Source organism: Mobula hypostoma, chromosome 3 (assembly GCF_963921235.1).
Source record: "Mobula hypostoma chromosome 3, sMobHyp1.1, whole genome shotgun sequence".
Lineage (NCBI taxonomy): Eukaryota > Metazoa > Chordata > Chondrichthyes > Myliobatiformes > Myliobatidae > Mobula > Mobula hypostoma.
In genome coordinates, this window is record NC_086099.1 from 143,884,684 (window position 1) to 143,912,585 (window position 27,902).

General features: G+C 42.4%; 2 protein-coding genes across 4 annotated transcripts in view; one reads left to right on the forward strand and one right to left on the reverse strand.

Annotated features, from left to right (window-relative positions):
• The window catches only part of mios (missing oocyte, meiosis regulator, homolog (Drosophila)), a 47,891-nt gene extending 37,359 nt beyond the window's left edge, over positions 1-10,532 (reverse strand). For 2 of the 3 annotated variants that reach the window (XM_063043808.1, XM_063043806.1), the window contains exons 1-2: positions 10,369-10,507; positions 776-2,183 (exon numbers count right to left, since the gene is read on the reverse strand). In XM_063043808.1, the coding sequence (XP_062899878.1) occupies positions 776-2,072 (1,297 nt within the window). In that variant the 5' untranslated portion in view covers positions 2,073-2,183; positions 10,369-10,507. Of the gene's footprint in view, positions 1-775; positions 2,184-10,368 lie in introns of all 3 variants that reach the window. The other variant, XM_063043807.1, reaches the window with a different exon arrangement.
• Positions 10,533-22,605: 12,073 nt separating this feature from the next.
• LOC134343570 (collagen alpha-1(XXVIII) chain-like) overlaps positions 22,606-27,902 on the forward strand; it is a 131,689-nt gene continuing 126,392 nt past the window's right edge. Inside the window, exon 1 of the mRNA XM_063042315.1 lies at positions 22,606-22,659. Coding sequence (XP_062898385.1) covers positions 22,643-22,659 — 17 coding nt within the window. The 5' untranslated portion in view covers positions 22,606-22,642. The remainder of the gene's footprint in view (positions 22,660-27,902) is intronic.

A 27,902-nucleotide genomic window follows, 5' to 3' on the forward strand; every position in this document is an offset into this window, starting at 1 on the left:
GGGAAGAATTTGACGATCCACCATAGTTATTCATACACCCCCCCCCACCACGATTTTATAAACCTCCAGGGTTACCCTTCACATCAGGGAGAACAGTCCTAGCTTCTCCTTATAACACAAGCCCTCATGGTAACATCCTTATGAATCATTTCTTCAGCCTTCCTTGTTTAATCACATTCTTACTGTAGCATGTCAAGCTAAACTACACACAGTACTCCAAACACTGTCTCACCAATATCTAACATAGCTATAGTATGACGTCCCAATATGTTTCAGTGCCCCAACCAATGAAGGCAAGTATGCCATATGGCTTCTTTGCCATGCTATGTTACCACCTTCAGAGAACTAGTAATATGTACTCTATGTGCCAGCCCTGCCCGGGTTTAAATTTCCCATAAAACATCACCTTGCACTTATCTTGAATATACGCATAGCCCAAGATAAACATCTTTCAGGTAATCAAAAATAAAAATCATGGCATCTTTCATTTACTTCAAAATATAGCAGTATAGCAAAGTAAAAAATAAACATTCTTAACTCTTGTCCTGATGAAGGGTCTCGGTCCAAAATATCGACTGTTTTCCTTAGATGCTGTCTGGCCTGCTGAGTTCCTCCATCATTTCCTGCGTGTTGCTTGGACTTCCAGCATCTGCAGATTTTCTTGTGTTTGTGATTCTTAACTCTATGCAAGCTTTGGTCTTAAAAATATCTCTGCAAGATTTATCACTTTTTAAACAGTAATTTCCATTGCTAAGAATATTAATCAAAAGGATATAATGTAGGGTATACCATAAAGATTTTAACTGAGGATCATCATCTCCAGCCAACAAATGATTTCTCCACACTTGCTCGGTATCAAGCCCATATCTTGACAGTGCTCGCTGTCTCATTTTTGTGGCAACATCTTTCTCTCCTGAACTAGTTTCTCCCTCTTCGCTGCAGTTGTACAAGTGTCTGCCACATGCCCACATCAAAGTAGTAGTGGGACTCCAAGCCAACGATATCCGCTCAAAGACTGTAAAATCTGACATCAGTCTATTTGACGTCACCACAACCATACGGTTCTGATTTGTTGGATGCCAAGCAAATGAGGCAATATAGTTTTCACATGGCTGAACACTCCTTTCAATTATGGTAGGTTCAGTTTCATCCCCAATGGGTGCTGGTGTGTGCTGCATATCATAGAGGCGAATTATATTGCTATCTCTAGTCAACGTAGCCAGCAATCCAGTTCTTGTTGGACACCAAGCTACTTTTGTTAGTGGTTTGGGTTGCTCAGTCAATGTCAGTACTGGCTTTTCAAACTTCCTCAGGTCCCAAATTGCCACCTGTCCTTCAAAGAAAGATGCCACACGATCATGAAAATGAGGATCAACTGTTACACCCTGAACAGCTTTTGTATTGACAAACATCTTTTGGCTGGTGTTTCTCAGGTCAAAAATTGCAAGGTTGCGATGCATACCTGCTAGAAGCAGTTTTTGGTCTCTTGGGAGCCAGCAAAGGGAGAGGCTTGCATCATTCTGCCCTAGTTCATACAATGGCTTTGTCACCACAAGTCCTGCATCGGTATCACCAGCAGAAAGCCGGACTTTCTCTGCTGGAACTGCAATTTCTGGTGTGTATTTGCTGCTGATATCCCAAATGAGTACAGAGAAATCTGCTCTGTGTTTATCCAGTCCAGCAGCAAGCCAATTGCTGTCCACAGGATTCCAGGCCAATGTATTACACTGACGAGCATGCTTAGGAACAAATTCTTTCCCCATCAAATCTCTGAATTTAGAATTACGATCTTGACCAAGGCTGGTAAGGACAACCCGTCCATTGGCTTGACCGACAGCAAGTAAACATTCGGGATCATATTTAGGATACCAAGCCACACATTTCATATAAGGTGTGTCAGAGTTAATTGCCAACAATGTGGCTGTGGTGTCCTCCGAAAGCCTCAACGAACCAGCTTTAGCTTCAAAATTTCCAACTGATTCAGTACGATAAAGACAAAGTTCAGAGTCACAAACGACAAATCTGTCCACATGATGTGGAGCCCATAGGATATCAGGTTTGGAACCACTCATTTTTTTTCTACCAGATTTAAAGATGATTCATTCCAAAAGCTTTAACATTTCCAGTATCAGTCTGACTGAAGAGACACAAGCACATGCTCTTCATTGTGCATCATTATAGAACTGCAAGAAAAACAAGTTATTTTGATTTACTAAATAGTAAACAATTATTTTCAGCTACAGAAAGTTCAAAGTTTACAGTATATTTATTTCTACTTTTGAATGACAGGAATATTTTAATTACATTTCCATTCATCCAAGATTTTATAACTTTGGTTCTAAAAATAGGCACGGTCATGCTGACTGAGCATCTTGAACTGGAAGAGTCTGCAGACCTTCCATTTACACGAGCTAAATGCGGTGGGCTTATTTCACTGGCCCTCGGTATCCAAGTACAACTACAAGGACCAAATAACATCCACTTTACAGAAGCCATTGAACTTAGTAGAATTACAGTGGATTCTGGTTAGTTGGGGCACATCAGGACCAGAACACTTTGGCCCAATTAAGCAGCTGTCCCAATTAGCTGAAGTTTCGTGGAACTACCACTTAACTGAATAACAAATCATGCATTTAAATGAAACACAGAATAAATAAGAACCCTACCAAAACTACTACAGCATTATATATAACCATATAACCATAACAGCACAGAAACAGGCCATCTCGGCCCTTCTAGTCTGTGCCGAGCTCTTACTCTCATCTAGTCCCACCGACCTGCACTCAGCCCATAACCCTCCATTCCTTTCCTGTCCATATAGCTATCCAACTTAACTTTAAACGACAACATCGAACCTGCCTCAACCACTTCTGCTGGAAGCTCGTTCCACACAGCTACCACTCTGAGTAAAGAAGTTCCCCCTCATGTTACCCCTAAACTTTTGTCCTTTAACTCTCAACTCATGTCCTCTTGTTTGAATCTTCCCCACTCTCAAAGGAAAAAGCCTATCCACGTCAACTCTATCAATCCCCCTCATAATTTTAAACATCTCTATCAAGTCCCTCCTCAATCTTCTACGCTCCAAAGAATAAAGACCTGACTTGTTCAACCTTTCTTTGTAACTTAGGAGATGAAACCCAGGCAACATTTTAGTAAACCTCCTCTGTACTCTCTCAATTTTATTGACATCTTTCCTATAATTCAGTGACCAGAACTGTATATAACTGTATTAGTTTCTAATAAGTTATTGATGGGGGAATTCAGTTTACACTGATGTTTTCTTTTAATCGACTATAAATGAACAAAATCAGTGCAGATGCATGGTACAGAAAATGAACCGTCTTCAAACAGTGCTTCCTCCAAATGTTCATTTTAATTGTAACATTCAAAATGATTACTGATACCTTCAAATTCTTCGTAGTTCCTAACTTGAAGTAGTGAAATTGCTTTGTTTCTCAGCCAATTCTGGCATCTACAAGCCTGAACTGTTCTAATTGTCTTACTGTTCATTACTCACCAACTATCAGTGACAAAAATCACTGCATTTTAAACACAAACACACGCAACTGACACGGTTTAAAAACTGTTCACTCCAAACACTGTGTAGTGTCTAATGACCACACGAGTGCACACAACTGATGCTAGCTGGAAACAGTCTCTTGCCCCAGTGAAGTGGCACAGCATCCCAAATAAATGAAGGGAATCCTTGCTATTTTCTCAATTAATTTTAGTTCATTCAAAGTTATCCCAAATAAGCAGCTGCCCCAATTAACCGGAATCTACTGTACATAAAAGTATTCCAATTTTAATGAAAACTAAAATTTAAAGAGTTAATTAAAATCAAATTAAAAACCTGAAGCAAAATAATAAAGCAACACACATCAAAGTTGCTGGTGAATGCAGCAAGCCAGGCAGCATCTCTAGGAAGAGGTACAGTCGACGTTTCAGGCCGAGACCCTTCATCAGGACTAACTGAAGGAAGAGTGAGTAAGAGATTTGAAAGTTGGAGGGGGAGGGGGAGATCCCTCCAAGAGGTCGACTGTACCTCTTCCTGGAGATGCTGCCTGGCCTGCTGCGTTCACCAGCAACTTTGATGTGTGTTGCTTGAATTTCCAGCATCTGCAGAATTCCTGTTGTTTGCATAGCAAAACAATAAACTTCACTCCATCTCCTACAGCCTGGAATCCTCTCAACTCTCATATGAACTGAAACATCCAGTATTAACTTTCCTTTGATTTTTAATATAGGTAGCAAATAAGCTATAGCGGATTCCTTCAGAATGTTCAGGAATAAAAAAAAATTCCTCAAGGAGAATGCAGTGATTTTTTTTTCTTAAAATGATATAAAAGAATACAAAGTACGAAGAGATACAAGATGGTAAGGCAGCACGTTTTCCAAAACGTTGAAGGTTAATTTAATAGTACTCAGAATTTTTGGTGTCTCACAGCTCCAGTCGTGCTTAATCCTGAATATGGATGCTGTATGCATGGAGTTTGCATGTTTTTCCTGTAACTGGGTTCTTTCTGGGTGTTCCAGTTCCCTCCCACATGCCAAAGATATGTTTCCAGGTGGGTAAATTGGTTCTTGTAAAATATCATTAAAGAAGGTAAATTGCAAGAAAATTAACTGGAAAGGGGAAATGAAGATGCAATCTAAACGAAGATGCAGGAGGAAATGGTTAAGGGTGCGATATGTTTGGCACAGACTTTGATAGAGGACCCGTTTGACTAATTTAATGGCATGGGTCCAATATAAAACAGTAAAAGAATCTAAATAGAAAACTAACTGAAAAAGAAACAGTAAATTTGGATGACTAAAGGCATAATTTCAACATCGCACTTCCAATTTATTTCCTACGCCTCCCTCAAAAGTATGCAAGTGTGTGACATTAGCCCAGCAACAAATGGGTCAAACTTAAACAAGGCAAATTGTGAAACTGAATGTAATAAATCTAGAATCAGAAAACTAAATCTGCTGCATGTTTTATTTTGAAAAACTCAACAGCTTAAATACCATTTAAAAAAAAACCAAGTTACTTCTTTTAAATACAATTTGAACATAAAAAGCTAGGAATGAACTTCTTGGAATGTTCCACATATTTTATTGTACAAGACACTCAGTATGGTTTAATGAACTACAACAAATTTGTCCTCACTCAGCCTTACTATCATTTCAGGTAATTATTCTGTTAAAATACTTTGGTGCATTGTGTGAAATTAATCACACTCAATGCTCAGGATGCATAAACTTGGTTTCAGAGAGCACAGCACAGCTACTTGCAGAAATCTTAACACAGATACTGCAATGTGCAATAAAATATTAAAGGCTGATGCAGATTCTGAAGAAAGATTCACTTAAGTATCTTGGTTATCTCCAAGGTATAGACATTGCCTTCCCATCAATTCCAGGAATCAATTAGCATTGAAGCTATTAAAAAACAAATAATGGAACCATATTTTTAATTAGCACATCTGTGCGTGGGCAGGGAGGGAGTTAAAGAAAAGCTTGGAGCATACAAGATTAACAGACAAAACAAAAGATTATATACAAAGATGAAAAAATGCCAATAAATTTTACATATTGAGAGAATGCAGAATGTTTTGACATCTCAAGCAGAAAAGCACTTTTCAGGGTTTGATCTAAGGCAACAAAATCAGTTTATATAACTTTGACACTGTTGTCAAGTTTTCTTAAGATTTGTTAAGATCATGTTGATGGGTGCAAATCAATACCCATGTCCAGGAGCAGCAAAGCAATAACAATAAGGTTGCTGTTGATTTCAACAGACAAAATGATGGATCGCAAGAGCTGCATTGAGAAGTCTTCCAGTAAATGCTGCAATGAAAGACATTCATGAAACAGTTTGAAATATATTCATTAGACTCCATTATTGGGAAACAACTTAGCTGAAATTCACCTGAAGTTATGGATTCTAAAGGGGAAAAAAAACAATGTACCATTCAACTAATTTATAGGTTATTTCTCACTACAGATTTTTAAGCTGCTTTTCTCACTTGAGATTTGTTATTTAAATTATAATTTAGCTGGTGTTATTCCCCTTTCAATAGGGGAAGGTGTGAGGGGTTATGATGGGGGCATTTAAAATCATTTGGGGTTCAGACACAGCAAGAGAGATACTGTTCCTGTTGGAACAAGGGTCAAGAACCAGGAATGAAGGCAAATGGGAAAAGTAAGTGAACGTGAGGAAGCTTTTTTAAAAAAGAATGCTCCAGTAGTAAAGATCCCAACTAAATTATCAAGTGATATTCAAAAGAGAACTAGTTAAATAGTGAAATAGTAAGGGATTTGCAGGTCTATGATCATCTGTAATGTCATCATGTAACACCAATATGATTCACTCTTCCTGAAATCTCCATTAAGCAATATCAGTTCACTCCACATATTGTAGAGTAATGGCTAACAGCACTAAATATAGAAAAGTGTGGGAATGGAGAACATTCTACTGTGTTACTAATAACTTTCACCCCAGAATAAGACACAATATTAGCCAATCTTTTCCAATACAGTTACAACACTAATATCTACCTGGAAGTGTGGAAAATTGCCTAGCCTTACCCTCCTCATAAAAAGCAGAAATTCAAACCAAATAATTTCTGCCCAAACAACCTATTCACAACTATCAGCAAACTGATGGAAACTATCTTAAGCAGTTCAATCAAACAGTACTTATCCCCAAACAGAGGTCAAGAGCACTTAAGGCAATTAAGTCTTAGGTAATTTGAAAATAGCACATTTCATTCAAGGAATGCAATCTAGAATAAAAATTCATAAACATTAATAAATTAGAAGTTATTAAAACAGAAGGCATAGGGTCCAAATAAGAGCATTTTTAGTCCAGGACATACACCAGTATCTTGCGTACAACCAGCTATCGGACCACTAATGGAATGAACACCAAAAGGAGTCTCAGCTGCATTACAAGTAGAAGTATTAAAGGCAACTGCACTCTCATGCCAGAAAGCTGGCATGAACCACTGCCTTCCCAGTTGCTGCTCAAGGAACCCAAGATGAAGCCCCTCACTCCCACAGTGAATATTCTATGCTGAATGTGGCAAGGCAGGCTGTGAGAGTAGCAATGGACAGTAAGCTACTCAGGCCTGGCATATGACACTCAGAGCTACACCCTGCCAGAATGGTGGATGCAGGCCTTGAGGGAGGGGGGCTGGCAGCAGCTGACCCATGGATAGACAGACGACCCCGATCCCATATCTTCACATCCCTGTTCTTTTTTCTTGCTCCTTACCTTTTTCTGAGCTCAGGGCCTACCAATCATAAACTTGTTACTTCAGAGAGAAGCAACACACACAAAATGCTGGTGAACGCAGCAGGCCAGGCCGCATCTATAGGAAGAAGTACAGTCGACGTTTCAGGCCAAGACCCTTCCAAAACGTCGACTGTACTTCTTCCTAAAGATGCTGCCTGGCCTGCTGCGCTCACCAGTATTTTATGTGTGTTGCTTGAATTCCCAGCATCTGCAGATTTCCTCGTGTTTACTTTAGAGAGAAGTCTCTAGCCTGGGTAGAGGCATCACATCCACCGAGAGACACAAAACACTCTGCAGATGCCGAGGTAAAAGCAACTCGCACAACACAAAACACTCTGCAGATGCTGGGGTAAAAGCAACTCGCACAACACAAAACACTCTGCAGATGCTGGGGTCAAAGCCACACGCACAACACAAAACACTCTGCAGATGCTGGGGTCAAAGCCACACGCACAACATGCTGGAGGAACTCAGCAGGTCGGGCAGCATCCGTGGAAACGATCAGTCAACGTTTCGGGCCGGAACCCTTCGTCAGGACTGAAGAGGGAGGGGGCAGGGGCCCTATAAAGAAGGTGGGGGAGGGTGGGAATGAGAAGGCTGGTAGGTTCCAGGTGAAAAACCAGTAAGGGGAAAGATAAAGAGGTGGGGGAGGGGAAGCAGGGAGAGGATAGGCAGGAAAGGTGAAGAAGGAATAGGGAAAGGAACCATGAGGGCGGTGATAGGCAGCTGGGGGAGGGGACAGAGGGAAACTGGGATGGGGGAAGGGAGGAACAGGGAATTACCAGAAGTTGGAGAATTCAGTGTTCATGCCAAGGGGCTGGAGACTACCCAGATGGTGTGCATTTACTTGGAAATTATTCTTAAGGACCCAAAAGCATGGTAGGTTGGAAATCAGGCACTTAATTGCAAGGGCAGATGATTATAGAGCCTCTCTAGTAATGCTTTTCATATTATTAGTCACACACAAAGTTAGTTCCTCTTCAACTTTAGCACTTCCTGATGGAAGACCCATTGATCAAGCCATTGCATCAGCCTGAGCATGCCAAATACAGAAAATCAATGACACACATCTGCAGATGTATTTAAAATGCTAAAATATTTCAGTTTTTCCATAAGAACTTTACCAAGTATTTAACATGACATAACGTTTACAGGCTCAAATGGCAGGAGTGATGATGTTTAAGTAGTATTCTTTAAAAAAGCAAAGAAACAGATTGCTGGAGAGAAATCAAGAATGTGACAATGAAGCTACTGATTTAAGACGTCTTAGATTTTTTTCCTTCAAATATAAAGAGCATTGTTACAAGTCTAATGTCTTTTGTAATGCTCCCTCCCGCCCTCAAGATACTTTGATAGTTGAACGCCAGTGCTCTTATTATTTGTCTCTGGTTTTGACCTTGTATCAAATGGATGCTTTTTGGTGCCAACACTCCAACAGCCTTCACATCCAAAGTTTGTATCCTCTGCTATTTCCACCAACCACAACATGATCTCACACCAAACTCATTTCTCCAGCAAATGAAGGTGTATTAGCCGTCCTTGATCTCATCCCCCAGCACTGTCCAAAAATCAGAATAATCCTTCCACTTCTTCTCCCACACACACACTTACCTGCTTACCTAGTTTTTCTTCAGCTCTCCCCCAGTAAGTTTCATCTACCCATCATTTCCTCCCCATCTGGTTCCACCTATCACCTACCCATTTAACCTGAAACACTGTCCACTGATGCTGTCTGACTAACTGAGCTTTCCCAGCATTGATTGTTGTTGGACATCTTCGGTGTTTGTGCTTGCAAATTTAAAGGAGAAAATCCTAATTCCTCCTTCCAAAACACAAACTACTGAAATATCTTGCATCCAAAGCTTAAGTGTGCATTCACACTTTAAAGTTATGCATTACTTTATACTCTATTGTTGCCAAACAATTGATACCAGAACGTACAATCATCATAGCGATATTTGATTCTGCACTTCCCGCTCCCTGGGTCACAAATCTATAGTAAATATTAAAAAATTAAACTATAAATCATAAATAGAAAATATAAAAATGGAAAGTAAGGTAGTGAAAAAAAAACGAGCTGCAGGTCCGTACATTTGGAGGCTACAGCCCAGATCCGGATTACAATCCATACTATCCAGTTATCTCCCCACTTAGATGATTCTATAGCACAAAAAGTAGCAATAACTAGTATTAATCAAACACTGGAACAAGAGACACACATGTATCCTAACCAACACAGAGATTCATTCTTCAGCTATCTAAATTCAAATATCATAATTCCATTTCATCAATAAAGCAGTCAATGCACAACAGACTCAGGACAAAATGCATGTAACAGGCAATTCTAATATTCATCCAAAAAGCTACCTCCTATGGTTTACTGGAAATGCTGAACAGATAAGGAGGTATATAGGGAGCGTATTAGAACTTTCACTGACATTAACTGTTTTTTCTTTCAGAAATGCGTTTGAACTCAGTATTTCCAATAGCTCTATTTCAAATTTGCCATCCAGACAACCTCACAGAGCCTAAGAACAAAACATAGGAGCTGGAGTAAACCATGTGATCCTCACAAGCCTGCTCCTCCATTCACTGCTAACCTGATCTTGGCCTCAGCTACACTTTCTGCAGAATCTCCGCATAACCTGAAACCCCAGTATAAAATACTCATCGCGGCTGCTTGTAACTCACAAAAGTGATTAAAAAAGGAATGCGTTTTAATTAAAAAGGAATAGGAGTGAGTTTTTAAGTGGCTTGTTTTGCGACCTTAAATACACTCACAACAAGAACTGTCACCAGACCCGGATTCTAGGTTCAAGCTTCCCGCAGGGATTCCAGCACAAATGACGTCCCCTACTAAAGGGAGGACCAAAACCCCAAGCATCCCCACCCCCGTGATTGACACACGCCATTCATGTTTCGGTGGTCCCGCTGCGAACGGACTGCACCCCGCAGGCCGCAATCCATCTCCCAGTTTCCATCCACGTCGCAATTCAACTGCCGGTCTAACAAGCCGCCGCACGCTTCCCGCAGAGGACCAGTCGGCCCTACGGCCTGGCCGACAGAACCTTTATATTTCTTACCCCCATCCCAATCCCATTCCGCCATCGCCAGCAGCGTCACGTCGGCCACTAACTACAAATATAACAGGCCGTCCTCAGGACAACCGGCGCAAACCGAAACCCAGCGTTAATACCGGCTTTATCCGGGGTGAAAAACAGCGGTCACTACGGCGCATGCGCGCTCGCTCTGTTTATCCACGTGACCCATGACGCGCGAGAGGAAACACCCCGCCCTTAGCAACGGCGAGTGACCCGTCTGCCCTTGGTCTCCTCCACTGCCAGGCTGAGGTCCAGACCAAGCTGAAGGGCTGTCTGGCCAGGCAGCATCTATGGCAAAGAGTAGCAGTCGACGTTTCAGAACTGATGATGGGTCAACTGCATTTTTTTCCCATCGATGCTGCCTGGCCTGCTGCGTTCCTCTAACATTTTGTGTGTGATCTTTTTGGATCTCCCCCTCCCCCTCCAACTTTCAAATCCCTTACTCACTCTTCCTTCAGTTAGTCCTGACGAAGGGTCTCAGCCTGAAACGTCGACTGCACCTCTTCCTACAGATGCTGCCTGGCCTGCTGCGTTCACCAGCAACTTTGATGTATGTTGTGTGTGTGTTGCTCGGATTTTCAGCATCTGCTGATTTTCTATTGTTTGTGCTCTTTACCACAGATGCTGCCCTGCCGGCTGAGTTCCTTCAACTCTTTTGCCTGTGTTGATTTGGATTTTCAGCATCTGCTGATTTTCTAGTGTAGTGTCTGGGCAGTACACACAACCCAGTGGTATGAACATTCTCATTTCAGGTAACTCAACAAAGCCGGCATTCCTGTTGCTTTTTTCAAATCCACCCATTGTTTGTTCCCTTTCCCATACCTCCACTCCAGCCCCATCACCAGTTTTTTTTCACCCTCCAACTCCTGGTTCCATCCATTACTACCCACTAGTCCTCCCCATTCCCATCTGATTCTGCTTCCATCTGCCCTTCACCTCTCCCCTAATGGTTCCTGTGATCATCTTACTCAAATGATCAGCATTGATAAATGTTGTATTCCTGCTTATCACCCACCTGGATGTCAGCACCCTCACCCTCCCACCCACAGACATCCCACCCTTCAAAAATTCATTTCAGGGAGGTCTCCACCTCATAGCAGTCTGTGCCAATGAACTTGTTAATTTTGCAAGACCTCAGATTCACAAGTGTTTTGTGAGACAGATGACTTCTGAATTCTGTCTTAATGTGCCATGTTCACAATAGTTGCTGTCTTGGTTGACGAGCAGGCATAGTTTTTTGCTATTTCTGAATCAGGAAACATTTTCCTGAATAGCTTGCTTGTGTGCTTATACACCTGGAATGGCAGGTTATGCTCAACGATGAAAGATGTAAAGTACACCTCAGCTCTAGTCACCTTCTCTGTCAGACTTCGGTTTTCTGCTGAAAAGAACTGTGAAATACTTAAGCAGCCTTCCCTGTGCTTAGCCTCCCGAATATGTTGTGGTCCCTAAAAGAAATAAAAGCATAAGGTGTATCCTTATTACAGGTGTGCGTCGCTTAACGTTCCATTCGGACAACATCCAATCGCAAATACGTCCGTAGTCACACACACACAGACATTGCCTTCAATAGTCGGGATCAGAACTTACTTTTTTACATGAAAATGGGGGGTTTTAAATGAATGATTTCGAAGTTCTGTATCTTCAAGTTCAAGTTTATTGTCATGTGGCTGATTGTCCACAAACAAAACAACCTCTGTCCCAACCACGGTGTAGCCACAATACATATATCATGCACACCACATAAAACAATATATTACCATATTATTTAATAAAGTGTAATTCCAAATGCATCTAAAGTGCGCTGCACAGGTAAACAATTCACTGTCCTAATGACGAGACTTCGGTGGGGGCCGGGTATTTATTAAAATCAGTTTTTCATCAGAAAACGGCTGCACTTAAACCCAGCCCATCGCAGGCTTCAATGTACCTGTAAGTGGAAGTGTTAGAGGGAAAAAAATCCGAAGAATTTGCTTGCTGCAAGCGCATTTTTAAAGATATCTTAGTGGACGATTTTGGAATTTCGCTCCAATTTAAACCCCACTCTAATCCTGTTTAAGACGCCAGCGCGCCCTGCCTGTATAGGACAGCCTCGTGTAATCATGTTGTCACCGCCAGCCTTGGGAATTTCTTCGCCAGGCTTTTGTACTTCATCACCGACAGATGTCCGGATGATTTTGGCGTTATTACAGACGGCAGTAACTGAACTGATGAAATATGGAAGAGAGAGAGAGGTTGACGGTAAAGCCCGCCTACAGAGAAAACTGATAGGTCTACTTGACACAAAGAGAGATCAAGCAGGATTCATTCATTTTCTTTCTTTTTTTTCTTCCCTCTCCCTCTCTAAAATATCAATTTCTGGGATATTGTGTATAATTTGCGGGCATTGGGGAGCAGCTATCAATATGCGGGAGACTCCCGGAACTCCCGGGAGAGGTGGGATGTCTGCACCCACCTGATTCCATCTTCCTCTTTCTTTGTTGTCTGCTTCTAATATTATCCACCTGCCTCTCTCCTAACTCCACCTGGCTCAATTTGCCCATTATCCTTCACCCTTTTTCACCAAAAATCACCTCTGGCTCCTGTGTCACTACGAACCCTCTACACTGACTATCTCCCTTTTCTGCTCTTAGTCCTGATGGAAAGTTTCAACTTGAAACATCAATTCCTCCTCCCCCACCCGCCAAACTGTAGATGCTGCTTGACCCGCTGAGTACCTCCAGCAGATAGTTCTTCGGAGGTCTGTAATAAGGCAAATTGCAAGCTTATTTATTCATAATATTATCTCTAATTGTTTACTCAAAATTGACTGGGTGCTGTGTTGACACAATGTTCACTGTGCAGAATACACTGCATTTAAAGAAGATTTAGCGTAATTTGTCTCATGTACATTGAAACATGCAATGAAGTGCTCTGTTTGCATTATAGGGTAATGTAATGAGAGGAAACATATGCATATTTCACGACCACTGACATCGAGTTGGGGTTCACTTTAAGAGGCTGGTCTGATGTGATAACGTAATGACATGGTTTTTATTTTACTGCTCTTTATGTTCTATGTTTGGAGGACAATAAAGAAGTTGTTATGGTTTCCCTTAAACTCCAAATGCCTCTGCTGTTTTATTTAGGAAAACTTGCATTGGTGACCCCGATGCTCTCGGACGATTCCAGAGTTATTCAACATGTCGGCCAACGTAGTGTCTTTGAAACTGCCAGAGTTTTGGGAGTAAAATGCTATTGCTTGGTCTGTACAAGCTGGGGCCCAATTCGCACTGTGAGAAATCTCTGCCGATGGCACCAAATATTACTATGTGGTAGTGTTGCTCAATAGTTTCATGGCAGTGAGAGTGGTGACTCTGACTGAACAGCAGCCTAAACACGAAATACATTGCACGTTGAAAAGTTACCTATTACTGGACTTCTGGACTATCGGAGTCTGAGCACGCCAAACAGTTCCTCTCCTTGCCCGGACTGGGGGATTCCAGGCCTTCAGAGCTAATGGATCACATGCTGCCGCTCCTGGGAAATCACCATCCTTGTTTTATTTTTAAAGAACTCTTTATGCAGCAAATGCCTGAGTAAGTTTGCATAGCCCTTGCTAATGCACCTATAGGGAGCTTGCTAAAATGACGGACAGTCTACACTCAGCCAGGCAGAGGTGTGTGAATACTCCTCCTTTTCCTCCCTCAGTAAGCCCAGTCAGCAGGGCTTTCGACACATAGGTACCTGCAGCTGTGAAACAGACGATGCCAGACCTGTGCTTTTACCAAGCTTGCTTTGGTACGAACACTAGGATGTGCCAACCACCTTGCAGCTTGAACAGTGCCAGCACATCAGGACATCAGAGCTCTGTGAACGCCATGGGTTCCAGCCGACAGGGTTGTCAACTGTCCATTACGATCACCTTTTCAGGGCGACGCTTCCTGTGTGACACAATGCTCAAGTGAGTGTGCAGTCGTCATCGCCTATTCATCAGGAAGCAAAAAGCGACAAAACGTTGCTGAAGGCCGCCAATGGCAGCAGAATCCAGACTTACAAGGTCAATGGGTGACGCTTTGCCTCAGAGGGCAGTGGTACACATGGATCTTTGTCCTGGCTAAAGCGACTGGAACCTCTGCTCAGTGCAGATTTCCTGTTAGTTGATCTTAAGAAGTGCCAGTTTGTGGATGTCAAGGACTTTGGGTGGTTGCCCTGCTCTCCCAGTAAGTTCCCCACAGCGACTCTGTCAAGCACATTCAAAACCACATGTGAGTTCACTCGAATGCTGGGCGAATTCCCAAACCTCACCAGGCCCTCATCCTCAATGACAGTCACAAAACACAAAGCAAAACTGGCCTGCCACTCCAAACCCGACTGTTGACTGCCTGCAAAGGCTGCGTTTACCAGCATGGGCTTCTCCCCTCCACAGGGTCCCTAAATCCACTTGTGTTTGCTGTCCATGTGGCGATTACCAACGCCTGAATGAGGTCACTAACCTCAATCTTCACCCAGTACCACACATCCTAGACTTTTCTGCACGTTTAGCCAGAAATTTAATTTTTTTCTAAAATTAACTTAGTTCAGGGCTAACATCAGGTGCCTGTGTGCTTGGAAAATATTCCCAAAACAACTGTGATAACTCCATTTGGCCTTTTTATAGTTTCTGTGTATGCTGTTTGCCCTGAAAAACTCAGACCAGACTTTCCAACAACTGATGGACTCTGTATTAAGATACTTTGAATTTCTTTTCATCTACCTCGATGACATACTTGTCACCAGTGCATCCCAATCCAAACATGTATCATATCTCCATGCACTTTTTGAGCGCTGAAGCCAACATGGGTTGATTGTTAATCCTGCTAAATGCCAGTTTGGATTGTTGACCATTGACTTTCTTGGCCATCACATCTCCACAGAAAGTGTGAAACCCCTCCCATCAAATGTCGCCGGTATTTCGGATTTCCCACTGTCCTGCATTACTGACAAACTATAAGAGTTTTTAGATATGGTGAATCTCTATCACCGCTTCAATCCACAAGCTACTGAATTTATGCAGCCCCTATATAGTTTCCTTAAAGACCTTGCCCCCAGTTGTGTGCTTGACTGCTCAGCGGACATGTCCAGAGCATTTGATGGCACCAGACGAGCTCTTTCCAATGCGACCCGACTGGTGCACTCTCTCCCGAATGCACCTATAGCCATTACTACTGACAACTCAGACTATGCTGTGGGTGCTGTGCACGAACAGTTAGAGGCATGTGGTAACCATTCACCTTCTTTAACTGCTAGCTCTGTCTCTCCGAAAGAAAGTACAGCACACTTGACTACGAGCTTCTCGGTCTCTACCTAGCTGTCTGCCAATTTCGTTTTCTACTACCGCGTCAACGTTTCACAGCATTCGCTGATCACAAACCCCTCGTGCAAGCGCAGGCCAAAATATCAGAACCTGCCCTAAGTACCACAACTGACATACAACACATCAGGGGGAAAAATAATGCCCCAGTGGTCAGCCGTTGAGGCCATACACATCGGGGTTGACTGTGCCGGCATGGCAGCTGACCAAGCTATTGACCCAGTCGTCCGAGCTTTCCGAACAGCAGTCACAGCCCTGTGGTTGGCTGACATTAAGTTTAGGGAAACTGGGGTTTCTCTCCTATGAGATGTCTCAACCAGTCATCCTTGCCCCATAGTGCCCGCAAACTGGAGGTGTATTGCTATTAACTCCATTCATGGTCTTTCGCATCTGGGCCAGAAGGCCTCACAGAAACTGGTTGCAATAAATTAGTCCTTACTCTTAATAATTTCTCCTTTGGCTCCTCCCACTTCCTCCAAACTAAAGATGTAGCTATGGGTACCCGTATGGGTCCTAGCTATGCCTGCCTTTTTGTTGGCTTTGTGGAACAATCTATGTTCCAAACCTATTCTGGTATCTGTCCCCCACTTTTCCTTTGCTACATCGACGACTGCATTGGCGCTGCTTCCTGCACGCATGCTGAGCTTGTTGACTTCATTAACTTTGCCTCCATCTTCCACCCTGCCCTCAACTTTACCTGGTCCATGTCCGATACCTCCCTCCCCTTCCTAGATCGTTCTGTCTCTATCTCTGGAGACAGCTTATCTACTGATGTCTACTGTAAGCCTACTGACTCTCACAGCTATCTGGACTATTCCTCTTCCCACCCTGTCTCTTGCAAAAATGCCATCCCCTTCTCGCAATTCCTCCGTCTCCACCGCATCTGCTCTCAGGATGAGGCTTTTCATTCCAGGACGAGGGAGATGTCCTCCTTTTTTAAAGAAAGGGGCTTCCCTTCCTCCACCATCAACTCTGCTCTCAAACGCATCTCCCCCATTTCACGCACATCTGCTCTCACTCCATCCTCCCGTCACCCCACTAGGAATAGGGTTCCCCAGGTCCTCACCTACCACCCCACTAGCCTCCAGGTCCAACATATTATTCTCCGTAACATCCGCCACCTCCAACGGGATCCCACCACTAAGCACATCTTTCCCTCCCCCCCCCTGCTTTCCGCAGGGATCGCTCCCTGCGCGACTCCCTTGTCCATACGTTCCCCCCATCCCTCCCCACTGATCTCCCTCCTGGCACTTATCCTTGTAAGCGGAACAAGTGCTACACATGCCCTTATACTTCCTCCCTTACCACCATTCAGGGCTCCAGACAGTCCTTCCAGGTGAGGCGACACTTCACCTGTGAGTCGGCTGGGGTGATATACTGCATCCGGTGCTCCCGATGTGGCTTTCTATATATTGGCGAGACCCGACGCAGACTGGGAGATCGTTTTGCTGAATACTACACTCTGTCCATCAGAGAAAGCAGGATCTCCCAGTGGCCACACATTTTAATTCCACATCCCATTCCAATTCTGACTTGTCTATCCACAGCCTCCTCTACTGTAAAGATGAAGCCACACTCAGGTTGGAGGAGCAACACCCTGCCTGGCCTGCTGCGTTCACCAGCAACTTTTATGTGTGTTACCTTATATTCCGTCTGGGTAGCCTCCAACCTGATGGCATGAACATTGACTTCTCGAACTTCGGCTAATGCCCCACCTCCCCCTCGTACCCCATCTGTTATTTATTTATATACACACATTCTTTCTCTCACTCTTTTTTTTCTCCCTCTGTCCCTCTGACTATACCCCTTGCCCATCCTCTGGGTTTTTCCCCCCTCCCCCTTTTCCATCTCCCTGGGCCTCCTGTCCCATGATCCTCTCATATCCCTTTTGCCTATCACCTGTCCAGCTCTTGGCTCCATCCCTCCCCCTCCTGTCTTCTCCTATCATTTTGGATCTCCCCCTCCCCCTCCCACTTTCAAATCTCTTACTAGCTCTTCCTTCAGTTAGTCCTGACGAAGGGTCTCAGCCTGAAACGTCGACTGTACCTCTTCCTAGAGATGCTGTCTGGCCTGCTGCGTTCACCAGCAACTTTGATGTATGTTGCTTGAATTTCCAGCATCTGCAGAATTCCTTGTGTTTGCAATAAAGTTTTTGTGGAATGGCCTTAGATAGGATGCGCTTGATTGGAGTGCGCCCTGTGTTCAGTGGCAGCAGGCAAAAATTAATCGTCATGTTTGGGCGCCATTGGCACCTTTTAAGGTCCCTGAGCGATGGTTTGACCATGTCAATGTGAACCTGATTGGTCCTCTCCTCCTCTCCCGTGGTTTCACACACCTCCTTACCATGGTGGACTGTACCTCCAGGTGGCCAGAAGTTGTCCCACTAGCATCATCAGCACCTGGGTTGCTTGGTTTGGCACCCCATCTGATATTTCATCTGACCTCTGTCCCCAATTTTCATCAGACCCCTGGGCTGCGACGGCCCAGAACCTCAGTGTTAGGGTATATCACACCACGGCGTATCACACACAGTCTAATGGCCTAAGCAAGTGGTTCCACTGCTCTTAAAGGCTGCCCTACGGGCATCCCCGATGGATTAGTGTTGGCATGATCGTCTCTCATGGGTCCTGCTTGGGCTGAGAACAGCTCCAAAGAAGGACCTGCAGTCTTCCGTGGCCGAGTTGGTGTCCGAGTGGCCATTACGAGTGCCAGGTGATTTTATTCCTGGCACCACAATTGCCTGGTCAGTCTCTCAACAACATTCTGCCCAGCTGAGTAAATTCAATTCCTTTGCACTTATTCCTACTGCCCATCACGGCGTACAGCACTCTCGGGTTCTTGTTGACCTACATTCCACCTTGTTCATTTTCATCTGCCATGATGCTTACCAGCGTCCCCTTAGACCTCCTTTAATGGCCTGTTCCATGTTTGGAACAGAGAGCAAAAACTTATATCATAGAGAGTGTATTCCGGTTGATCGCCTTAAACTGGCCCACCAAGATTTGGAGGATTCCACTCCCGTGCTACTGCCGTCATGACACAACCATGAGCACATGAAAACACCTCTGGATGAGCCAGAGGCACCTGGCTCCACCCATGGAACACAGGACCTGAGCCGGACAGATCGACCGAGCTCTGGACAGGCTCACAATGCTGGTTTTAGTGAATTCTTGTTAGGCCTGTGTAGGGTAATATAATGGGTAGAAATGGACATAATTCACAACCACCGACATTGAGTTGATATTCACTTTAAGAGGCTGGTCTGACATGATGACGTAAAGATGTTAACTTTTTGACTACGTTTTTATGTTCTGTGTTTGGAGGACAATTAAGGCGTTGTTTCGGTTTCCCTTCAACTTAAAACATCTCTGCCATTTTATTTAGGTAAACCTACGACATCAATGACCAACACAGTCGGAGATGCGCTGGGGGCAACCCACAGTGACTCCACGGTTCTGGTGCCAAAGTAGCATACCCACAGCTTACTAACTCTAACAAGGAAATGTTATTGATTGCTTTATATATTTCATTAGCCTTGGTGTTCTCAAAAGTAATATCATGAGGTTGAAAGACAAATTGGAATTTTTAAAGGGCCGAAGTAATATGATATGGGAACATAAAAAAGTCATTAGCTTCACAGACACAGGGCCTGAAGCATATAGCACTGACAGATCTTCTCACACCTTGCAAAAATATGGAATGCTTCACAAATTTGCATGTCATAGTTAGCAGATATTTGTGCTTACTTCTGGATATTTTACTTTCGGATGCTCTTCATTGACTACAGCTCAGCATTCAACACTACATCCCCTCAATACTAATCAATAAGCTCCAAGACTTTGGCCTCAACATCTATTGGTGCAACTAGATCCTCAATTTCCTCACTTGTAGACCTCAGTCAGTTTGGATTGGCAACAACATCTCCCACACGATCAACATCAGCACAGGTACACCACAAGGCTGTGCACTTACCCCCTGCTCTGTTTGCTTTATACTTATGACCATGAGGCTAAGCACAGTTCCAGTGCCATACTTAAGTTTGCTGAGGGCACCACTGTTGGCCAAATCAAAGGTGGTGACAAACTGGCATACAGGAGCAAGATTGAAAATCTGGCTGAGTGGTGCCACAAGAACAACCTCTCACTCAATGTCAGCAAGACCAAGGAGCTGATTATTGACTTCAGGAGGAGGAAACCAGAGGTCTATGAGCCAGCCCGTATTAGAGGACTGGAAGTACAGGGGCTCAGTAACTTTAAATTCCTCTGCATTGTCGTTTCAGTGGATCTGTTCTGGGACCAGTGCGAAGAAGGCATGGCAACACCTCTAATTTCTTAGAGGTTTGCACAGATTTGGCATGTCATTTAAAACTTTGACAAACTTGTATAGATGCGCAGTGGAGAGTATCCTGACTGGTAGCATCACGGCTCGGTATGAAAACACCAAACCCCAAGAACAGAAAAGCCTACGAAAAGCAGTGGATACATCCCGGTCCAACACAAGAAAAGTCCTCCCCAAAACTGAGCCAATCTACAAGGAGCACAGTCACAAGAAAGCAGCATCCATCATCAATGGTACCCATCACACAGGCCATGCTCTCTTCTAGCTGCGGCCATTGGGAAAAAGGTAAAGCAGCCTTAGGTCCTACACCACTAGATTTAGGAACAGTTATACCCTTCAGGCTTCTGAACCAGTGTAGATAACGTCACTCACCTCAACAATGAACAGGTTCCATAACTCTGTAATCAATTTCAAGGAACCTGTAACTCCTGTTCTCAGTCTTAATTATTTACTTATTTATCATTATTTTTTTTTTCTCAGCTCCAGTTGGTAAAACCAGAGGTACAGGTATAGCCAAGCATATTCATCTCTCAGTTGCTAGGGACTTTTGAACTATTCTCGTGGTGTGTAGTATTGTGGTTTTCTGGAGATTTACATAAGTATTCCTAATTGTTTAATGCTATTAATCAATTGTTTAGACCTAATTGTTTAATGCTATTGTGTAGTGACTTTGAGATGATACCAGATGTAGATATTACTATTGGGACAATGTATACCCTGTTCATGTTCCATAGTCTTTCAATTTCCTCTTTTAATTTAGCATATTTCTGATGTTTTTTCATTTATTGATTTCTGTATATTATTATTAGCTTTTTTTTTTGTACTTCCACAGTGTGTCTTATGCATACTGCTGGTCAGTTTTTGTTTGTGTGTGGTTTTTCATAGATTCTATTGTATTTTTTTGTTCTACTTTGAATGGCTGCAAGAAAATATATCTCAGGATAGTGTCCGGTGATATATAAGTACTTTGATAATAGATTTACTTTGAACTTTGAACCTTCATCTTTGTGCTATTTTGCTGTGGGAAAACCATTCAAACCTCACCCGCAAAAAGTACAGATGATACCTGATCAATGATGAACACACTGTTTTGCTCTGGATGCTGCTTACATTGCACTGCAAGTTTGCCTGCCAGTAAAAAAATGGCATTAGTACAAAAGGTATTATTTTCTCACCATCTCCCAATTACTTTACGGGTGCAGAAATAGAACTGTCCAGAAATTTTAAACCCATGAGCCTATTGGGTACCCCCAACTTTTAATATTTTACTTTAAATCCACAGTTCTTTTAACAGGCATATGCATATATCTATATGTGGTTGGTAAACATGAGCACACATGCCAAATTCCATTGTACATACTTGGAGGGCTTTGTAATCTGCATCTAGTACAGACGATGAGTGCAGTCGCTGTTGTAATACAGAAAAAAAGTGTCAGCCAATTTGGGCACATGGAAATCCCACAAATCTTCTCCACATTGGTAATGTTGCTTAAAGGACAAACAATAGCCCATGAACAAAAGGTTGTAATAGAGGTGGGGCAATCAAAAATCAAAAAGGAGATTTAGTCGTGGAGAGCATTGCTAAGGTACTAAAGAAGTACTTAAACACTTGTCTTCATCAAGGAAGATGATGATGAAAATTCCAGCAGGTCACAGTAATTATATATTTACAGTTATTTAAAAAAACATTTGGAATATAAATTTTCACAAAGAAGGTTTCGGGAGGAAGACTATTTAAGTACAATCTTAAAGAAAGATACGAAAATCAATTAAAATAGATATTGGAAATCTGAAATAAAAACCAAAGTACAGGAGATCCTCAGCATGTCAAGCAGTATGTGTTGAAGGAGAACCTATTGATATTTCAGGTTAGTAATCCTTAAGTCGAAAGGCCGAAATGTCAGTGAAGAGACTCCAAATGGGAGAGAGATATGGATTTACAGTAAATAATCCTGCGTGTGTTTTTTTTATTTATAATGAAAATTTAAAGCCAAGATCAGATAACCATATGTCTTTGTGCAGCTGTAAAGTATATTTGTAGAGCAATCAATAGCATGCACTGAAACCAATAATTATCTTTTCTAGAAAATTATTTACCAACTTCTTAGTAGTATTTTTCTAGAACAGTGCCAAATCTGACTGACCATAAAAAACTTTTCAGCAAAGTATTTAAAGAAGCCTATCAGTTAACCTTCTCCCATTACACTTCAAAATATAGTACTTTGTTACAGATGTAAAACGATATTTTACCAATACATAATTTATCACTGATTTTTAAATTCTGAGTCATGTCTTATGATGAACTGTTATCAAGCTACTAATTACAGAGTAATTAGAGTTGGAGTGCATATGTTAATTCGTATTTTGTTTACTTTACCATTTATTGCAAATATCTGAGCTGGAGCTTGAATATTTTAAATAGAGGTAACGGTGAAATTTTAACTTTATTTTAATTTTGTAGCTTCAATAATGTACAGCAATGGATAACTTACTCTTGCACTTTACTTGTGACTCATTCATACTAGAAACTCCATTCTGGGTCAACCGTACTGAGAATAAGCTGCACAGCAAGTATTCCAGATTCCAATGAGTACAACAAGCAAGTAAGAAGGCAAATTATATTCTGGTTTTCATAGCAAGACGACTTGCGTGTAGAAGCAATGAGGTCTTGCTGAAATAAGCTTTTTTATTTTATTGATTGAAATACAGCGTGGGATCGGCCCTCCCAGCACTTCGAGCCATGCCGCCCAGCGATCCCCCAATTTAAACCTTGCTAATTATAGTACAATTTACAAAGAGCAATTAACCTACCAACCAGTATGTTTTTGTGCTCTGGGAGTAAACTGGAGCACCCGGAGGAAACCCATGCGGTCACGGGGAGATTGTACAAACTCGGTTGGAAATGATCCCAGGTCGCTGGTACTACAAAGCATTGTACTAACCACTATGCTACCGTGCCTGTGGGTCATAATTAAATAGTTACATTTGGAATGACACGTGATGTTTACAGTTGCCATCTATGGCTGGCAAGCTTACAATTCTATTAACTGTTACATGAGATATACACCAAAGCTGTCAATATTGGGTGTAGTTGCTGATTGTGTACATTGTTACAGTCGACTTCATATGATTTTCATTTATCTCTGAATCTTTAATGCAACTTCACTAAACACTGGTTATGCCTCAATTGAGATACTTCTGGTTGTCACACTACCTTGCCTTGCCTTGCACCCTTAACTCCTGGTGGAGTCGTCGGGGCAACGTCATGTCAAGCTTTGCACCAGTTTGTTCCATCTGTCGCGGTTGTGTGCCAGAGCCTGGGTCACCGCAAACGTTTTCCCTGTCCATCCTTTAATGTTGTCCATCCATCTTTTCCTCTGTCTACCTCTCCTTGTTCTCCCCTCCACAGTTCCTGTAGAGCGGTCTTTGCAAGGCCACGGGATCTTGTTATGTGGCCGTACCATCTCAGCTTTCTTTTCGTCACCATTGTGAGAAGGTCTCATGGGGGCCAATGTGGTGCTGGTTGGTCTTGCGGACCTGCTCGTTGGTGATGTGGTCCAAGTATGAGATGCCAAAGATGTTGTGATAGCATCTCATTTCCAAAGCCGGTATCTTCCTCTGTAGCTCTGCTGTGAGGGTCCATGTCTCGCATGCATACAGGAGGATGGAGAATACTAATGCATGCAGGAGTCTGATCTTGAACTTCATGGTGATGTTGCTATCCCTCCATATTGTCTTGAGTTTAGATAGTGCAGTCGTTGTCTGTGCGGTTCTTACCAGGACCTCTGGTCTTGAGCCTTCATCACTGATGATTGCCCCCAGGTATTTGAACTGCTGCACTGTCTCAAGTTTCTGACCATGGACTGAGATGTCTGTTGTGATGGCACCATTGGCATTTGCCATGAGCTTGGTTTTCTCGGCACTTATTTCCATTCCAATCTTTGTGGAGGCTCTGTCAAGATGGCTGACCAGGTTGCCCAGTTCATCCTCTTTTCCTGCAAGTCCATCAAAGTTGTCAGCAAATCTTAGGTTTGTGATGTTCTTCCCTTCAATGCTGACTGTGCCCACATGATCTTCAAGGGCAACACTCATGATCCGTTCCAGGAAGACGTTGAAGAGAGTGGGGGAGAGGAGGCAGCCCTGTCGGATTCCTACAGAGGTGTAGAACCACTCCCCGATGGTGCCCTGAGCAAGTACTGCACTGGTTGCCTTGGCATAAAGCTGATAGATTGCATGAATCAGCTTCTGCCTCATGTTGAATTTCTTCATGGTGGCCCATAAGGCATCATGTCAGACTCTGTCAAATGCCTTCTTGAAGTCTATGAAGAAGTGGCAGAACTCTCTCTGGTGCTGAAGGTGTTTCTCACTGAGGATGCGGAGATTGAAAATCTGCTCAGTGGTGCTTCTTACGGAAGCCTGCTTGTTCCTCAGCAATGATGTCTTCTGCCTGAGGTCTCAGTCTGTTCAAGATGATTCTGAGCATTACCTTGTTTACATGGCTGATCAAACTGATGGTAGGGTAATTCTGGCAAAGTTGGAGATTGCCTTTCTTGGGTGATCAGCGACTGATTTCAAGGTGTCGGCCATTCACCTGTCTGCCAGATCTTATTACAGATGGTGGTAAGCATGTCTATCATGGCCTCTCATCCATGCTTCAGTAGTTCAGCAGGGATGTTGTCAACTCTTGCTGACTTCCCGCACTCCAGTGATCGTTTTGCAGCTTCAACTTCTTCACGCATGATTGGATAGTCTTCCTCATTGGAAGATTCCTGCACATTCAGCATGCTTGGATCCCCTTTGCTCTGGTAGTTGTACAGTTCTGAACAGCACTCTGTCCACCTTTCCATTATTTCCTTTTCTTCTGTGAGACTTTTGCCATTTTTGTCTTGGATGGCGTTCACTTTGGCTTGTTTTTCTTTGGTAAGATCTTTCACCAGTTGGGATGCCTTCTTTGTGTTGTTGTTGGAGAGACTGTCTTCAATGTCCGCACATTGTTCGGCTATTCATCTTTGCTTTGCTTCCTTCATTTCCCTCCTGTTTTCCTTGTTGATTTTCCTGTATTCTGTTCTTCCCTCTGCTGTGTTTTTATCTTTCTTTAATTTCCTTCTTGTGTCACACTTATCCAATATCTTGTTACTGACCCATCGTTTAGACTTGCAGTGGCTTTTCCCCAGAATTTTGCTTGCTGGTTCTGTCATCACTGTGTAAAGGTTATTTGTGGTGGTCTCCAGGTTTTCATCAAGGAGGAGTATTGGTGAAAACTTCCTCCCAATTGCTGCCTGAAATTCTTCAGAGATGGCGAGGTCTTTCAGTTTTTCGAGGTCGAATCTCAGCTGGCTGTTTTTTGGCTTGTTGATTCTCCTCAAGTGCACTCTGGTGTTCATCATGACAAGGTCATGGTCACTGCCCACGTCTGCTCCTGGGAATGTTCTGGTCTTCTGTCTGCTCACACCAGATTTGTGCTGTCTTTGCACCAGGACGTAGTCAATCTGGTGATGTTGACCAGTGGGGACATGCCAGGTCCAGCTTCGGGATGCTTTGTGCTCTCTAAGTGTGTTCGACAGCACCATGTTGTTATAACTGGAAAATTCCAGCAGGCGTAGTCCCCTCTCATTTGAGGTGTCATTGCATGAGGGGTCGATGAGATCCCCCCATTCATCTTGTGCGTCTCCCCCCGCCTTGGCATTCCAGTCACCCTGAATGATCAAAATATCTTTTTTATCCACCTTGTCGATGACATCTTGTAGTTTCTTATAGAATTCTTCAATGTGTTCATCGTCGTAGTCTGTTGTTGGGGTGTAGACTTGTACCACTGTGATATTGAATAGCTTTACCCGCAGGTGGATGGTCAAGAGCCTGCTTGACACTGGTTGGCATCCTAGGACAGCATTCTTGATGGATTTGTTGACTAGGAACCCTATACCACTTTCATGTCTGTTCTCTTCTCCGCTATAATAGAGTATGTGTCCTTCTTCAGTATGCACTTCTCCAGCGTTCTTTCACCTGGCTTCACAGAGCCCAAGGAGGAGCCAGTCGTATCACTACAGGAAGGATCTAATTGTGCTGCAGAGCATGGAGATCAGATTCATCAGGATGTCACCTATATTAAAAGACTGCAATTACTGGAGAGTTGGACTGGCTGAGTTTGTTTTCCTTGAAGCCCAGGAGATTGACAGGTGATCTGATATAAGGGTGATCTCATATTTATATGAATTATGAGAGGTGTAGATGGTCAGAATCTTTTTTTTCCATGATAGAGATATCAAAAACAAGAGGACATAGATTTAAGCTGGGAGGAAGGATCTCTGAGAGTGGTTGATATTTGGAACACACTGCTAGAGGAGTTGATGGAATCAGATACAATTAACATGGTTGAGAGACAGCTAAGTACACAAGACAAGGAAGGGTAGGTCTTTATACTGGCAATTAGGACGAGTGTAAATGGACAAAAAAGTCACCACGGATGTGGCGTGCTGTACAGTGTTAGGATTCTAATAAATTTCAAATTAACATTTTACTTTCAATGCAAAGCTATAATTGATCAGCATCTTTTGTCTATGTTTCATGGATAATTTCCTTAGCTCAATTTTGCTAACCTTTAAAATTTGATTTTTTAGTTGGTAAAAGTTTTCAAGTTTTTCTGAACTTCCCATTTCACTGCAGTAGTATCTCAGTTGTAACAATGGGTTAGTTGCTGTGTCCTACAAAATGTTTCGACAAGGTGGAGGGATCCTGCAACTGTGGGAAATAACAAATAGGAATTCATTTTAGGCTGCAACGCAAAAGGCAATGAATAGCATTTGCACACATGTTACAGCAGTCTTATGCCAAATTAAAAAGAAAAATTTCTACATTTAACAGCGGCTCAAACTGTATTTGGTTTAATTTTGTTTTTTTAAATTTACATCAAATAAGTATTAATTTCAATTCTGTTAGATTTTTAATAACTTGAGGTAGATTTCAGATTGATTTTAGACTTGTTATATTTCACCTGGTTCTAATATATCAATTAGTCTGGAAAGTGAAATTTTAACCTATTATTGTTACCCATGTAACTAATACAGTACACTCATCACAAACTTGGTTGCAATCTCTCTCTGATTTAAGTTGAACTTGTTGACAGAGTGAGTTTCTCCAAATAGCATATTGATCTTGACAGTCATCAATCAAGAATATTTAAATAATGCTGGGTCAAATATATATTTGAATAAACATTAATTTTGATTATCATTATTGCATTGTTTTGCAATGAATAATGGATGGAGATTGTTATAATCTGTAAATGGCATAAAGAAATAGTATTGAAGAGAATGCAGAACTGAACGTTTCAGACAATTTTCTCTTGTTTCTTTTCATGGGTACGATGCTAGAATAAAAGATTTCATGCTTCACTAACTACACTATTCAAATAGAGCCCACATTAGTGTTTGTATGATAATTCTTACAAGTGACTTCTGGTGATACATGAAATCACTAACCCAAAATTAACTCTACAAGGTTGAGATGAGTTAAGATAAATTGTTGTAAGGAAATAGCAGATTATAATAGTTAAAGAAATTCAATTGTGTTTCCTGCAAGTTAGAAGGTTGGGGTATATCTGCTTGAGTGTTACAGAGAACTGATAAGGTTACTGGAGAAAAATATTCCTGCTATATGGGAATTCTAACACTAGAGGGCAGATTAAAAACTAGATTTAGTCCTGTCAGTATTGAAATATTTGGACACAATGTCCTGGAAGTTTGGAATTAACTTCTGAGAACAACTGGCCAAATTGGTAATGTTTCTCAGATTTTTAAGTCTGAGAAACATTAACAAAAACTGGTGTGTTAATGCTACAATAGTTGCA